This window comes from Salmo salar, chromosome 13 (genome assembly GCF_965601325.2).
Source record: "Salmo salar chromosome 13, fSalSal1, whole genome shotgun sequence".
Classification (NCBI taxonomy): Eukaryota; Metazoa; Chordata; class Actinopteri; order Salmoniformes; family Salmonidae; genus Salmo; species Salmo salar.
The window spans coordinates 46,101,015-46,116,543 of NC_138303.1; the positions used below are offsets into that span (position 1 = coordinate 46,101,015).

The following is a 15,529-nucleotide window of genomic DNA, read 5'->3' on the forward strand; positions in this document are numbered from 1 at the left end:
CTACACTGGCTTCCTGTTAAGGCTAGGGCTGATTTCAAGGTTTTACTGCTAACCTACAAAGCACTACATGGGCTTGCTCCTACCCATCTTCCGATTTGGTCCTGCCGTACATACCTACACGTACGCTACGGTCACAAGACGCAGGCCTCCTAATTGTCCCTAGAATTTGGCAGAGCTTTCTCCTATAGAGCTCAATTTTTATGGAATGGTCTGCCTACCCATGTGAGAGACGCAGACTCGGTCTCAACCTTTAAGTCTTTATTGAAGACTCATCTCTTCAGTGGGTCCTATGATTGAGTGTAGTCTGGCCCAGGAGTGTGAAGGTGAATGGAAAGGCTCTGGAGCAACGAACCGCCCTTGCTGTCTCTGCCTGGCCGGTTCCCCTCTCTCCACTGGGATTCTCTGCCTCTAACCCTATTACAGGGGCCGAGTCACTGGCTTACTGGTGCTCTTCCATGCCGTCCCTAGGAGGGGTGCGTCACTTGAGTGGGTTGAGTCACTGACGTGGCCTTCCTGTCTGGGTTGGCGCCCCCCCCTTGGGTTGTGCCGGAGATCTTTGTGGGCTATACTCGGCCTTGTCTCAGGATGGTAAGTTGGTGGTTGAAGATATCCCTCTAGTGGTGTGGGGCTGTGCTTTGGCAAAGTGGGTGGGGTTATCATCGGATGGGAATTTAAGTATATTCTCTTAATTATGAAGCCGGTGACTGACGTGGTAAACTCCTCAGTGCCATCGAATGAATCCTGGAACATATTCCAGTCTGTGCTAGTGAAACAATCCTGTCACTTAGTATCCGCTTCATCGGACCACTTCCGTATTGAGTGTCACTGGTACTTCCGGTTTGAGTTTTTGCTTGTAAGCAGGAATCAGGAGGATAGAGTTAATGTCAGATTTGCGAAATGGAGTGCGAGGGAGAGATTTGTATGTATCTCTGTGTGTGCAGTAAAGGTGATATCGTTTTTTCCCTTGTAGTTGCACAGGTGACATGCTGGTAGAAATTAGGTAAGATGGATTTCATTTTTTCTGCATTAAATCACTGGCCACTAGGTGCTTCGCTTCTGGGTGAGCATTTTGTTGTTTACCTATGGCCCTACACAGCTCGTTGAGTGCGCTCTTAGTGCCAGCATCAGTTTGTGGTGGTAAGTAGCTATGAAAAATATAGATCTCTTGTAAATAGTATGGTCTACAGTTTATCATGAGGCATTGTAACTCAGGCGAGCAGAACCTCTTACTTTTAATATTAGAGATTACCCGCTGTTAACAAAGAGACACATATCCCCCCCCCCCCTTGGGTTTATGAGATGCTGCCGTTCTGTCCTGCCAATGTATAGAAAAAACAGCTAGATTTATATTAACCATGTCCTCGTTTGAAATTTAAAACGGTTAAGGTTAGGTACCGGCTTATGTTTAGAGTAAGGGTTTAGGGCAGGGTCGTCTGAAGGATCTCACTAAGCATCCACCATTGTACTTCGTTTGAGCAGCAGTGCAGCTGTTCCGTCATCCACCACTAGAGTGCAGCAGAGAGCCATAAACTCTCCCATCGCCATAGGAACACACAGACAGAGGGAGGTCAAAAACAGATATAGTGGAAAAACAATCATAGGGAAGTCAGTTCAGTAACCCACTATTTGTGGAACAGTTTTGGTTTATCTGTGCATTCTTTCCCCATAAAAATTACTTGTTGGCACAAAACGGACTTAGATGATGAGTTTGGTCATGGCTGTCAGTTGGATTGAAAAGGCATTTGTTTGAGTCTGGGGTTAGGCTGAAAACAGATAGTCATGTCTTGTTCTCTCTGCTGCTATGTCATCTGCGCGTGGATGACAAATATCAAGAGGTCAGAAAAGAAGAGAGCAATGAGGAGGAAGACAATGGTAGAGCGGGATGAGGAGGAGAAGGGACTGAAAAGACGAGAGAGGAGATGTAGTATGAAGAATATATAAAAGGACAACGACAAAAGGGACAGAAAGAAAAAGGTAAGAGAGGGAGATGTGTCTTACTGAGGAATATGAAAAGAGAAGAGGAAGGAGAGAAGAGAAAGGCCTGTACTTACTGGTGATCTGAGGGAGGAAAGGGGCCAGCAGCTTGGCTCGTTTCTTCTCATAGCCCTTCTGTGTGATGTCACCTAGCAGAGAAGAGAACAGGACACAGCCACGTTAGTCACCAGTCAGTCACCACACACTACCATCAATCAATCACTCAATCAATCCCCCCCCCCCCCACACACACACACACACACACACACACACACACACACAGGCTCTGACTGTCTGGGGTTTGAGTATTAGGCCTTGATTGATTGATAAAAACAATATTACAATCAATTAAGATATAGGGCATCAAGATTGAGAGAACACTAACTCTAAAGTCTCTGATTACAGACATGCACATGCCGGTCATCACCCCACCCCCCTGTATCTTTCCAGTTTTATTAACAGGGAGAAACATGAAATAAGGAGGGAGACCGATAGAGGACAGAGAAGTGTGTTGGGACCGGGATTTGATCCCATGTAGACAGGGGATTGCCTAGGTGCCGAGGGCAGCAACCTTAACTGCTCAACCACTCTCAGGCATCCTAACACACTTCAAAAAAACCTTCCAGGGGAGATTCTGTCAGCTTCGGGTACAGTGTCACATGTCCTGTGGCTCACTGCAAACAGAAACTAATGTTCATTTGTCACATGCGTCGTAAAACAACAGGTGTAGACTAACAGTGAAACTCTTACTTCTGGGTCCTTATCCAACAATGCAGAGTTTAAAAAAAAAGAACAAATATAAAAATAGTGACATGAGGAATAAACACACAGTGAATAATGAATAATAATATTGAGTAAAAAGGATTAGATAAGATTATCGTTTTCCCATCCTTAGTGGACAAATATGACAAGAGCACACAAACCCCAGGGCAGGCCAAGGAACTAACAAAAATTCTTACAGCTACAGTTATAGCCTCCCACCAGAGAACAATACCAAAGTAAGCAAATCGAGCCACAGAATAGTAAACATGGACATGGCTTGCATCTCAAATGGCACCCTATTCCCTACTATATATAGGGCACTACTTATGGGCCCTCGGGTGCCATTTGGGATTGTAGCCATGGCAAAAAAAGCAAAGAGGAAGCAATGTGAGGTAGTTTCACATGGAACCCAACTCCCCCCACACCCCCCTCTCCTCTTTTCCCCTCTTCTTCATTCTCTAGGGGGGTGTGGGGGTAGAGGGGAAGGGGGAGAGCGTTTGGCCCAGCCCCCCCGCAACTGCAAAGAGCAAAGTCCAAACACTCCCTAGGCTCCCCCAAAACACACGCGCACGGACACGCAGGCAGGCACGCACGCTTGCACACATCCCCTTATCTGTGACCAGCGATAGCGTCACAGGGAGAGATAAGAGTCAAGTGGAGTAGAGAGGAGGCCTGGGGGTCTGTATCTCGGCATCCCATTCCTCCTAAACCTCCCTTAAAAGAGTAACTGTCATGATTTCTTTCTTTTTTTATAGAAACTCCGATGTTTTAGGCTTAGTTATAGTGAAACGTCAATTCTGGTCTTCATTTTGACAGTTTGTAGCAAAAGTGATGTATTTTGATATTTTAGAAGGAAATCTAGCTATTTTTGCCCCTAATGGTTCAACTCTAGCATTGAAATCGTGATGTAGAACCTCTCAGTCATCTCAAGGGAGGGGTTCGGCATGAAATCCACTCCCTTCTAGATGTGCTGGGTGGTACCACCTCAAAGCTAACTATAAAGCAAGTGACAGCGCGCCTTATTTGGCAATGGTCTTGATAAGTGGGGTGTGCCAAAATATTTTGCATGACGCTTCCTTGACTAGACAACTGACGTATCACAACATTTGTTTTTAAAAAGCATTAAGGCACATTTCCACATATGACCAAATTCAAAGTTTCTGCTTACTGTTTCATACGTGCTTTTACGAAGAAAGAAAACATATAGGCGATGAGGATTATACGTTTATACTCATAGCTACATCCATCGTAATAACGGGCAAAGGCTGAAATTGGGGTTGAGAGTTACCCTTTAAGGCATCCGCATGCTTCCATCCGAAACAGCTCGGAACAGCTGGTGCATGAATTATGTACGGTTTTGGTCTTTGGTAAGGGTTGTTTTCGGGCTGTTCGTGCACACGTCATTTTTTTCTTGAGCAAAGTCGAACTTCGTGAACCGAAGTCTACGCCCCTTCGTTTGTGATTCGTCAAATGTACGGGTAAATCGAGGCTCTTCTTCTCGATTCTGCCCGAAACTTAGTGTGGATTCAAAATGGCGAACGACAACAACAACTTGCAGCGTCGCTTGGTCGAGGAGGTACAGAAGTACCTGCACCTCTACAATTCCAGCCCTGGCATCATATACAGACTAGCATGTAAAGGCCGATTCATCCTGAAGTACACAAAACGTTGCTCCTCATCAATTGGGCGCATTTGTTGGACCAGCATGGCATACTCCGCCCCCCTCCGTTGTTCCTTCTCTGTTGACTGGTCGCACTGACTATCTTCTCCTTCTCTCGCCTTTTATATGTGCTGCTAGGTAAAGTGAATTTAGCAGATCCCAGGCAATTCCCACAACTTCCATTTTCTCACCAGTCAAGCGTCACTCTGTGTACACCATATTATTTCTACAGCACGCCTCTTCGTTGTTTGGGTGTCGTCATCACTTCCTTGTTTGGCCGTAGTTGAGTATTCCCAGCACTATTTCCGCTCTTCCCCTTTTCAAGCGAACGACTTTTTAACCTGTTAGGGCTAGGGGGCAGTATTGACACAGCCGGATAAAAAACGTACCCGATTTAATCTGGTTACTACTCCTGCCCAGTAACTAGAATATGCATATAATTATTGGCTTTGGATAGAAAACACCCTAAAGTTTCTAAAACTGTTTGAATGGTGTCTGTATATAACAGAACTCATATGGCAGGCCAAAACCTGAGAAGATTTCAAGCAGGAAGTGGCCTGTCTGAGAAGTAGTGTTTCATCTTGGCTCTTTTTATTGAAGACTCAGGATCTGTGCAATAACGTGACACTTCCTACGGCTTCCATAGGCTCTCAGAGCCCAGGAAAAAGCTGAACGATATCGAGGCAGGCTCTGGCTGAAACACTTTATCGCTTTTGGCAAGTGGCCACAGAGTACTATGGGCTTAGGCGCGTGCCCGCGTCGACCGAATGCTTTCTTTTCCTTTGTCTGTTTACCTAAACGCAGATTCCCGGTCGGAATATTATCGCTTTTTTATGAGAAAAATGGCATAAAAATTGATTTTAAACAGCGGTTGACATGCTTCGAAGTACGGTAATGGAATATCTAGAATTTTTTTGTCACGAATTGCGCCATGCTCGCCACCCTTATTTACCCTTAAGGATAGTGTCTTGAACGCACGAACAAAACACCGCTGTTTGGATATAACGATGGATTATTTTGGACCAAACCAACATTTGTTATTGAAGTAGAAGTCCTGGGAGTGCATTCTGACGAAGACAACAAAGGTAATAACATTTTTCTTACAGTAAATCTGACTTTGATGAGTGCTAAACTTGCTGGGTGTCTAAATAGCTAGCCCTGTGATGCCGGGCTATCTACTGAGAATATTGCAAAATGTGCTTTCACCGAAAAGCTATTTTAAAATCGGACATATCGAGTGCAGAGGAGTTCTGTATCTATAATTCTTAAAATAATTGTTTTTTGTGAACGTTTATCGTGAGTAATTTAGTAAATTCACCGGCAGTGTTTCGGTGGGAATGCTAGTCACATGCTAGTCACATGCTAATGTAAAAAGCTGTTTTTTGATATAAATATGAACTTGATTGAACAAAACATGCATGTATTGTATAACATAATGTCCTAGGGTTGTCATCTGATGAAGATCATCAAAGGTTAGCGCTACATTTAGCTGTGGTTTGGGTTTATGTGACATTATATGCTAGCTTGAAAAATGGGTGTCTGATTATTTCTGGCTGCGTACTCTGCTGACATAATCTAATGTTTTGCTTTCGTTGTAAAGCCTTTTTGAAATCGGACAGTGTGGTTAGATTAACGAGAGTCTTATCTTTAAAATGGTGTAAAATAGTCATATTTTTGAAAAATTGAAGTAATAGCATTTCTAAGGTATTTGAATAACGCGCCACAGGATTCAACTGGCTGTTGAGTAGGTGGGACACAAGCGTCCCACCTAGCCCATAGAGGTTAAGGGAGTATGCGAGCGAGCACGCTTTATACCCCTACACCACCTCCTACTACAACTCCCACTGACTTGTGAGAACAAGTGGCACCTCAAAGCCTTATTGACATATCGAGGGACAGGGGTGGTGTGTGCTGCAGCCCAGACTAGAGGTAGATAAACGTGCAATGAGAGAAACTGGTTGGGGAAGTGAGAAGGAACAAATAACGCGAGGGAGCGAGAGACCGATGGAGGTGTTTGATAAGCTGCTGGGCCTGGGGTGGTGTGTTTCATCTTGAAGGCACCGGCATATTCTCTCTCTCTCTCTCTCTCTAACAACAACTGTTGACATAGGGCTAAACATGAGAGAACTACTGCTGTGGGTTGTTTTTGGGGACAGTATTATTTGCAACGTCCATCAGAGAAAAGGGGCAGGGGCCACAAGAGTTCAATTCAAAACAACAGAGTGACTCAGTGTATTGGAGAAGGAGAGGGAGAGAGTGAAAGTGACTGCAGGAGTGAGAAGGAGTAACAAAAAGAGCGACCTAGTGCGAAAAATAGAAAGAGTGATAGAGAGAAGGAGCGTAACAGAGTGATAGGTAGAGAAACCAACAAAGTGAGAGGAGAGAGAAAGAAAGAGAGAGAGTTCTGAGTGCTTTTTCATTCTGTGTCAGAGTGCTGTAGGGGCTCCCAGTATTCAGCAATGTGTTCATGCCTGGATACACACACTGTTACCGCTGCCTGAAAATCTGGCACGGAAACAGCAACTACAAGACACACACAAACAGGGACACACACACACACCCACCCACGTACGCAAAGGCCTACATTACAGACAAACACACTCTTTCCGTCTTTCACACACAAACACACAGAGAGGGAGCTGGCCCCACGCTCTGCCACAGTAAGTGGTAGATTGATGTTAGTGAGGAGTAGTGGACTGGAGCTCCATTGTGTGAGAGAGAGTTCTGGCCTACTCCAAGCATGAGCTCTGAACTGTGACTGATGTTGGGTCATTAGCACAGAGAGACAGAGGGGTGCCTGTATTGGTGATGGGGTGGGACACAACAACAGGCACAGACTGGCACCGCCACACAGCACCACCACAGACAGCAGCAGACACCCAGACCTGGAGTTGGAGCTGGGCAGACAGAGTGGGCCGTGACCTGGTCAAGTCTGCACACACCAACAGTTTGTGAGCAACACTTGCTACAGTTTGTGTATTAGAGAAAGGAAGAAATAATGCTTTTGGGAAAACTGTTGCATGTTTTGAGAAATGTTTGTGTGTGTGTGTGCACGTGTGTGAGCGTGCGTGTGTGATAGGTCTAAGAGCAGGATATGAGCGTTACCCCACCCTGTCTCCCCTTGCCAAAAGCAGTTCGCAGTTTATTGAGACTACAGGAATGTGCACCAAATGGCACCCTATTCCTGAAATAGTGCACCACTTTTGACTAGGGCACATAGGGCTCTGGTTAAAAGTAGTGCACTATATAGGGAATAGGGTGCCATTTGGGACACCACCTAAAGGAATGTGCTGATGGGAAAACAGTCTCTTAACTGACTGGGCCAACTGGCTCACTGGACAAACTGTGTATGTGCATGTGTGAGATGCTATTCTGATAGTGTGTGTGCGCATGCAGAACAGTGCTTTTCTGTGGTGTGTGTGTGTGATGCTATTCTGCGGAGTGTGTGTGTGTGTGTGATGCTATTCTGCGGAGTGTGTGTGTGTGAGTGTTTGACGCTATTCTGTGGTGTGTGTGATGCTATTCTGCGGAGTGTGTGTGTGTGAGTGTTTGACGCTATTCTGTGGTGTGTGTGATGCTATTCTGCAGAGTGTGTGTGTGTGAGTGTTTGACGCTATTCTGTGGTGTGTGTGATGCTATTCTGCGGAGTGTGTGTGAGTGTTTGACGCTATTCTGTGGTGTGTGTGATGCTATTCTGCGGAGTGTGTGTGTGTGTACCGCTGGAGCAAGTTAATGCGGGGAGGGGTTTACAGTGTTTAGAAGAATGAGTGCTGAATTAGCTAGCGATGCAGTGGCACGGCGGGCCACCAGATCCATGTGTGTCAGCACAGCAGCACCAGTTAGGGCTGGGCAATATATCGAATTCATATGAATGTATGTTTTTGCGCGATATTCCAAACGCACGCATCGCAAGAATTAAGGTTTTGTTCTTTTTTTTCGTTTTTATGAGCATTTATGTTCGCTTGTTTTCAAGTTGTATTTTTGGTCTCGTCTCCTTCGCTCCTCTGTGCTGTGTTCACCTTCCCATTTACACCAGAGATCGGTATATAATGAGGGGACGCGTCTCCGTCCTAACAATGGGAGCTGTTGTACCAAAGGCAGGAAGGCAGGAGTCAAGCTTAGGTCCAAAATAAGCCCATAGAAACACATTGGCCTTATTTTCGACAGATTTTAGACAGTGAAACCTCTCGCTTCGCCACTTCTTCTGGTTTACAAACACCAAGCCCCTCCCCCTGAGATCACATCTTCCTCTCTGACAAGCGGTTTCAACCCCCCATTTGCATTTGAGGTTTGGTCCAACAGAATTGGACACCAAAACACATTGGGACTTTATTTTACTGTAATAGAGGAGAAGCAATCTTTTATAACCATACCCTTTTAATGTCTCAACTACTTTATTTGCATTCAGAGCAGACACTACTAAAACGAGAGTATCAATGAACATTGATTCTGGAAAATGTATGCACAGTTTGATGTGCGTGGCATTGGGGTACCACGTACCGTACCGCTAGCAGCATTTTAGGTCAAAGACTTCTACAGTACTAGCTGTCTAGTCTGTGTTTCATAAATGTGTAATAAGCAGTGTTGTGTTCGAGACCACCGAAAACGAGACCGATTCAGGACCAAGACCGGAGGGGGAGCGAGACTGAGTCATGACCGAGACCTGGAGGGGGACAAGGGGTACGAGCACAGAAAAATGTCCAATTCAAGACCATGATTGTAATTGTGTCAAATCACCACTATAATAAGAGTTGAAAATGTCCAGTATTTCTGTGTTCATATCTCAGAACAACATATGGATTCTTTAGACATTCAGAATAGTGAACAAATTGCATGTTGGGGGAAAATAGAGCCACTACACAAATTATTACTAACCCAAACACAGTGGGGAACAATGGGCCTTCTACGCCTTCAGAGAAGGGCTGATTTCTAAAATAAGGATTATAATAATAATGATAATTACAGTGCATTCAGAAAGTATTCAGACCCCTTGACCTTTTCCAAACGTTGTTAAGTTACAGCATTATTCTAAAATTGATTAAAATTGGGGGGAGGGGGGGGTTCTCATCAATCTATACACAATACCCCCACAGGGCTTGTAAGTAAGCATTTCAAGGTAAGGTCTACACTGGTTGTATTCGGTGCATGTGACAAATAAAATGTTATTCGATTTGAATGACAAAGCAAAAAGAGGATAAGACATTTTTGCAAATGTATAAAATAAAAAAAATATGAAATATTACATTTACATACAGTACCAGTCAAAAGTTCAGACACACCTATTCATTCCAGGGTTTATTTATTTTGACTATATTCTACATTGCAGATTAATAGTGAAGACATCAAAACTATGAAATAAAACATACGGAATCATGAAGTAACCAAAAAAAAGTGTTGAACAAATTAAATATATTTTAGATTCTTCAAAGCAGCCACCCTATCGCTCTCACATCTTTTGGACTTGCCCCGCAATCGAAACTTACTGGGGAGAAATAAGATCTAACATTGGAAAAATAATGTGATTTGACATAGAACAAACATTCATTTCTTTGTAGTTGGGTGAAATACCTGATAACGTACACAATAGAGAAAAGTACCTCATGAAGGTCCTACTGGCAGCCAGTAAAAAGGCTGTCACTAGGAAATGGCTACAAAAAGACCCTCCCACAGTGACACAATGGATAGACATTGTAAAAGAAATACACCACATGGATCGTATGACCTTTGCTTTAAGAACACAAGAGGAGAGAGGTCAGGAATACTGGGAAAAATGGGTTTCATACTTGAAAAAGGTCTAATTCAAAGATGTCAATGTAACTAATATGATGAAGGTATGACGTGCACTGTAACTGCCAGATCTTTTTTGTTGTTCTTTTATTTTACTTTATTTGTACTTTCTTTGTGTTCCTACATAAAAACAAAGTATACTTTTTCTTCTTTTTTTAAAGCAACCACCCTTTCCCTTGATGAGAGTTTTGGACACTCTTGGCATTCTCTCAACTAGCTTCACCTGGAATGCTTTTCCAACAGTCTTGAAGGAGTTCCCACATATGCTGAGCAGTTGTTGGCTGCTTTTCCTTCACTTTGCGGTCCAACTCATCCCAAACCATCTCAATTGGGTTGAGGTCGGGTGATTGTGGAGACCAGGTCACCATATGGCACTCCATCACTAAAGGACACCAATAAGAAGTACTGTAGGTATTCAGACCCTTTACTCAGTACTTTGTTGAAGAACCTTTGGCAGCGATTACAGCCTTGAGTCTTCTTGGGTATGATGCTATAAGCTTGGCATACCTGTATTTTTATGGAGTTTCTCCCATTCTTCTCTGCAGATTCTCTCAAGCTCTGTCAGGCTGGATGGGGAGTGTTGCTGCACAGCTATTTCCAGGTCTCTCCAGAGATATTCGATGGGTTTAAATTCCGGGGTCTGGCTGGTTCACTCAAGGACATTCAGAGACTTGTCCCAAAGCCACTCCTGCATTGTCTGGGCTGTGTGCTTAGGGTTGTTGTCCGGTTGGAAGGTGAACTGTCGCCTCAGTCTAAGGTCCTGAGTGCTCTGGAGCAGGTTTTCATCAACGATCTTTCAGTACTTTGCCTCAATCCTGACTAGTCTCCCAGTCCCTGCCGCTGAAAAACATCCCCACAGCATGATGCTGCCACCACCATGCTTCACTGTAGGGATGGTGCCAGGTTTCCTCCAGACGTGACACTTGGCATTGAGGCCATAGAGTTCAAACTTGGTTTCATCAGACCAGAGAATCTTGTTTCTCATGGCCTGAGAGTTTTTAGGTACCTTTTTTGGCAAACTCCAAGCGGGCTGTCATGTGCCTTTTACTGAGGAGTGTCTTCTGTCCGGCCACTCTACCATAAAGGCCTGATTGGTGGAGTGCTGCAGAGATGGTTGTGCTTCTGCAAAGTTCTCCCATCTCCACAGAGGAACTCTAGAGCTCTGCCAGTGACTATTGCGTTCTTGGTCACCTCCCTGACCAAGGGCCTTCTCCACCGATTGCTCAGTTTGGCCAGGTGGCCAGCTCTAGGAAGAGTCTTGGTGGTGCCAAAGATCTTCCATTTAAGAATTATGTTCTTTGGGACCTTCAATGCTGCAGAAATGTTTTGGTACCCTTCCCCAGATCTGTTCCTCGACACAATCCTGGTGTCGGAGCTCTACGGACAATTCCTTCGACCTCATGGCTTTGTTTTTGCTCTGACATGCACTGTCAATTGTGGGACCTTATATAGACAGCTGTGTGCCTTTCCAAATCATGTCCAGTCAATTTAAATTTACCACAGGTGGACTCCAAACAAGTTGTTGACACATCAAGGATGCTCAATGGAAACAGGATGAAACTGAGCTCAACAGGATGCAACTGAGTTTCATAGCAAAGGTTCTGAATACTTATGTAAATAAGGTATGTTTTTTATTTTTAAAACATTTGCAAAAAGTTCTAAAAACCTGTTTTTGCTTCGTCATTATGGGGTATTGCGTGTAGATGGCTGAGGATATGTTTTTATTTAATCAATTTTAGAAGAAGGCTGCAAAGTAACAAAATGTGGAAAAAGTCAAGGGGTCTGAACACTTTCCGAAGGCACTGTAAATGTGTCACGTTCGTCGTAAGAAGGAGATCAAGGTGCAGCGTGGTAAGCGTACATCTTATTTTATTTAGATGAACACCGACAAAACAAAAAAAATACAACAACGAACGTAAAGTCCTGCAGGCTTAACAGCAGCTAACAAAAACAAGATCCCACAAAAACCCAGTGGGAAAAGGCTGCCTAAATATGATCCCCAATCAGAGACAACGAAAGACAGCTGCCTCTGATTGGGAACCCTATCAGGCCAACATAGAAATACATAAACTAGAATGCCCACCCAAATCACACCCTGACCTAACCAAATAGAGAAATAAAAAGGCTCTCTATGGTGAGGGTGTGACAAAATTATTATTTTCAAGGATGTTCTGATTTAATCTCCTCAGTTTTTGTTAGAAAAGAAAGGGTTAACACCGGGGACATAAATCTAGCTAGCCAAGTCAGCCATTGGCTAGGCCATGAGAAGCTAGATAAAGGCATCTGCCATTCAACTGTATTAGAGCAAAATTTGTGAGTGACATTGGAATCAACCAATCACATCGAGTTAATGGGTGGGACATTTTTTACAAAAACATGGAAACTTCTGCCTTCTTGAAGAACAACAGGTCACTATGCAATAGCGAGCAGTAGTTATCCCATGGTCTAGCTAGCTAGCTTTTGTTGTCGGCTAGTTTGCAGTGGCTGCAGCAGGTGTTATCAAAGAGGATGCTGTTGCTAATCTGTTCATATACACCCCCAGGAAGAATTACACTAAAAAAACAATTCTGAAAAGCGACCACTTCGATATGGACATTTCATAAATTCTTAGAATGTTTAGGAATTATATATACTAAGGCATTTGTGAAAATTCGATAGCAATGTAGAGTGGGAAAGCGGCCGTGCGTTTGGACAATTAATAGACTCTGCAGTAAATAAAACCGAATAAAAACATCTGTCTTTTCCAGGACCGTAGTCTACACCGACCGGTGCACTATAGCCAATCAGAGTATCACAGTAGGCCTTTATACAAACAAGCCATTTGCCACACGGGCCTGCCATCATTCACTTTGAACTGGACTGTGTGTTTACAGGAAGTTGCAACCGCGTGACTTTAGATCATTAGAAAGCATTCGCCAAAAAAAGCCACAAAACACACCTGAATGGATTTCTGCAAATATGTAAACACCACGGAAGTCCTCTTACATTTGGGAACTTTACCGTCCTATTGATCAAACAACCATGAAAAGGTAAGCTCTCTCCCTCCATTATGCACATCAACAACACGATCAAGAACTAATGCTAGCCAGAGCTAAACTCTAACTGAGGAACATTAGATAAACCCTCTCAAACTTTTTCAGCTAGCTGGCCGTCAAAATTGCACTGACAAACAGTGGGGAATTGTAGCCTCCTCTTCCTTCTGCAGCTTACCTGCCAATGCATGCTTGTCCCAACCAAGCACCCATGCTAACTGGCTAAAGTTGGCTAGCTTGCTACTTCCAGACACAATTGAGAGAACACCTCACTCTGAACATTTTATTCACCCTAACAGACCTGGTTAGGCTGTTTGAATGTTATCTAGTGCGTTCTTGACTAACTATAACTTTTTTTGCCTACGTTTACTGACACCGGTCATATTCAGCGGATGTTGCACGTTCGTAAATTCATCAGTTGTTCTGCGCTCTGACGAGAGTGCTCTGAAATCGAAGTAGATAGCCAGAGTGAATTTGCAAACACAAGAGATATGCTAACTAGATAAGTCGTTGAAGTTCTTGCTAGCTAACCAAATGACACCTGCATCTCTAGCTGTGTATTGCCACCGAAAAGCGATAAGAGGTGAAAATGTCAGTGACTCACCCACTCCTCCAATGTCATGACATCCTGCTAGCAGCTAGCTAGCTAACATTAGGCTTTGTTTTTAGCTTGCTACATAAATAGATACGCTAGCCTATTAGCCACGTTACGTCTGACTTGTGATCATTGCCCTTGCTAGTTTGATTGTATTGACATTCCCTGCCTTTAGTTACATTCGTCCCTTTTTGTCCAGAATATTGAGTAATTTAAACTGAAACAGTGCACCTCGAATGGGAGGCAGAATACAATGTAGCAGGCCAGCTGGGATTTACAACCTGATAGCAATATTTCTACGACTACCAAGAAATGTATTGGTGAATTATACATCGAGTCAAATAGAACCTATTTTTAAAACCTCAAACTTTTGACTGATATTATGATTGTTTGTTTCATATCTGCAAAGTAGTTAAAACGCTGTTAGTTCCACTTGAAACTATAGGTCACCGGCTACTTTGTGTGCTAAACTTGAAATGTTTTTTTTGTAATGGGACGTAATAGTTGTACATTCGATTGGGAAATGTTTAATGGTTGTGGTTTTGTATTCTTATGATTGGGACCTACTGGCTTATTATGTCAGAGTTTATGGACTGCTTATCCTTTAGTATTATGCTGTGTGTGACTGCTGTCTTTCCATCGCCCTATGCAGTGGTGCCTGGAGAAGTTCCTATACTCTAATTTTGCCCAGTGAAGGAAATGCCTTAAAAAATAGAGTTCTCTGAAAATCACACTTTTTTTTAATATAGAAAATACAAACATGATGGTCACAGTCCACAACGATGCTTAAACCACATCAATCTGATTGGGTGGGCCTGTCAGGGCCTGGCTCCCCAGTGGGTGGGCCTCTGTCCACCCAGGCCCATCCATGTCTACGCCCCTGATGCAAACTACGCATGATGACAATTGCGCATCACAAATAGTCTACTAACCAACACTTCGGACTAAACTTTTTGAATACCTGGTTTGCATACGCATTGTTGCTTTAGTTAGCTGGTAGATAAGTTCAAACATATTTCCTACCCAACCGGCCACCGATGTCATTCTTCTGTGAACAGCTCGTTGCCAAAACCAGTTCAGAGCTGCACTCTTGCTGCCTGCAGATGATATTCCGCTGAAACTAGGGGTGCATGTGAATATATTTCACGTGCTTCGCGATTGTGTAGGTTACTTTGGCCATGATTTCCCTATTGTACTACATAATTGATAAGTCGTATACCTTCACTACAAGAAGAGACACTCAATGTGGTCTCAAGACCGGACTGGTCTCGAGTGAGTACTGAGAAATAAGGTAGGCCACTTGATTTCAACATCTGAACAAAGTGGACAGGCTAACATGCTTTTCAAACAGTTGAAGACAGACAGAAGGGTGTGTTCATAACAATTCAACCTTGTTAGCTAGCAAATAGATCCAAGTTGGCTAAACCTGAAATAAAGATTAGCTGGCTAATCACTAGCATGTGGGCTTGAGCGATTGTTGATGAGACCTCTTAATGTTTGTCACGTCCTGACCATAGAGAACTTGTATTTTTCTATGGTAGAGTAGGTCAGGGTGTGACTGGGGGGTTGTGTCTAGTTTCTTTATTTCTTTGTTGGTTCTAGTTTCTTTTTTCATGTTAGGGTTTTTGTATGATCCCCAATTAGAGGCAGCTGGTCATCGTTGTCTCTAATTGGGGATCATATTTAAGTTGTTTTTCCCACTAGGTTTTGTGGGAGATT

The 15,529-nt window shown here is 43.6% G+C and overlaps 1 protein-coding gene across 2 annotated transcripts in view; it reads right to left on the bottom strand.

Annotated features, from left to right (window-relative positions):
- dip2ba (disco-interacting protein 2 homolog Ba) overlaps positions 1 to 15,529 on the bottom strand; it is an 82,612-nt gene that overhangs the window by 45,873 nt on the left and 21,210 nt on the right. For both annotated transcript variants that reach the window (XM_014135744.3, XM_014135743.3), the window contains exon 2: positions 2,052 to 2,123. In XM_014135744.3, coding sequence (XP_013991219.1) covers positions 2,052 to 2,123 — 72 coding nt within the window. The remainder of the gene's footprint in view (positions 1 to 2,051; positions 2,124 to 15,529) is intronic.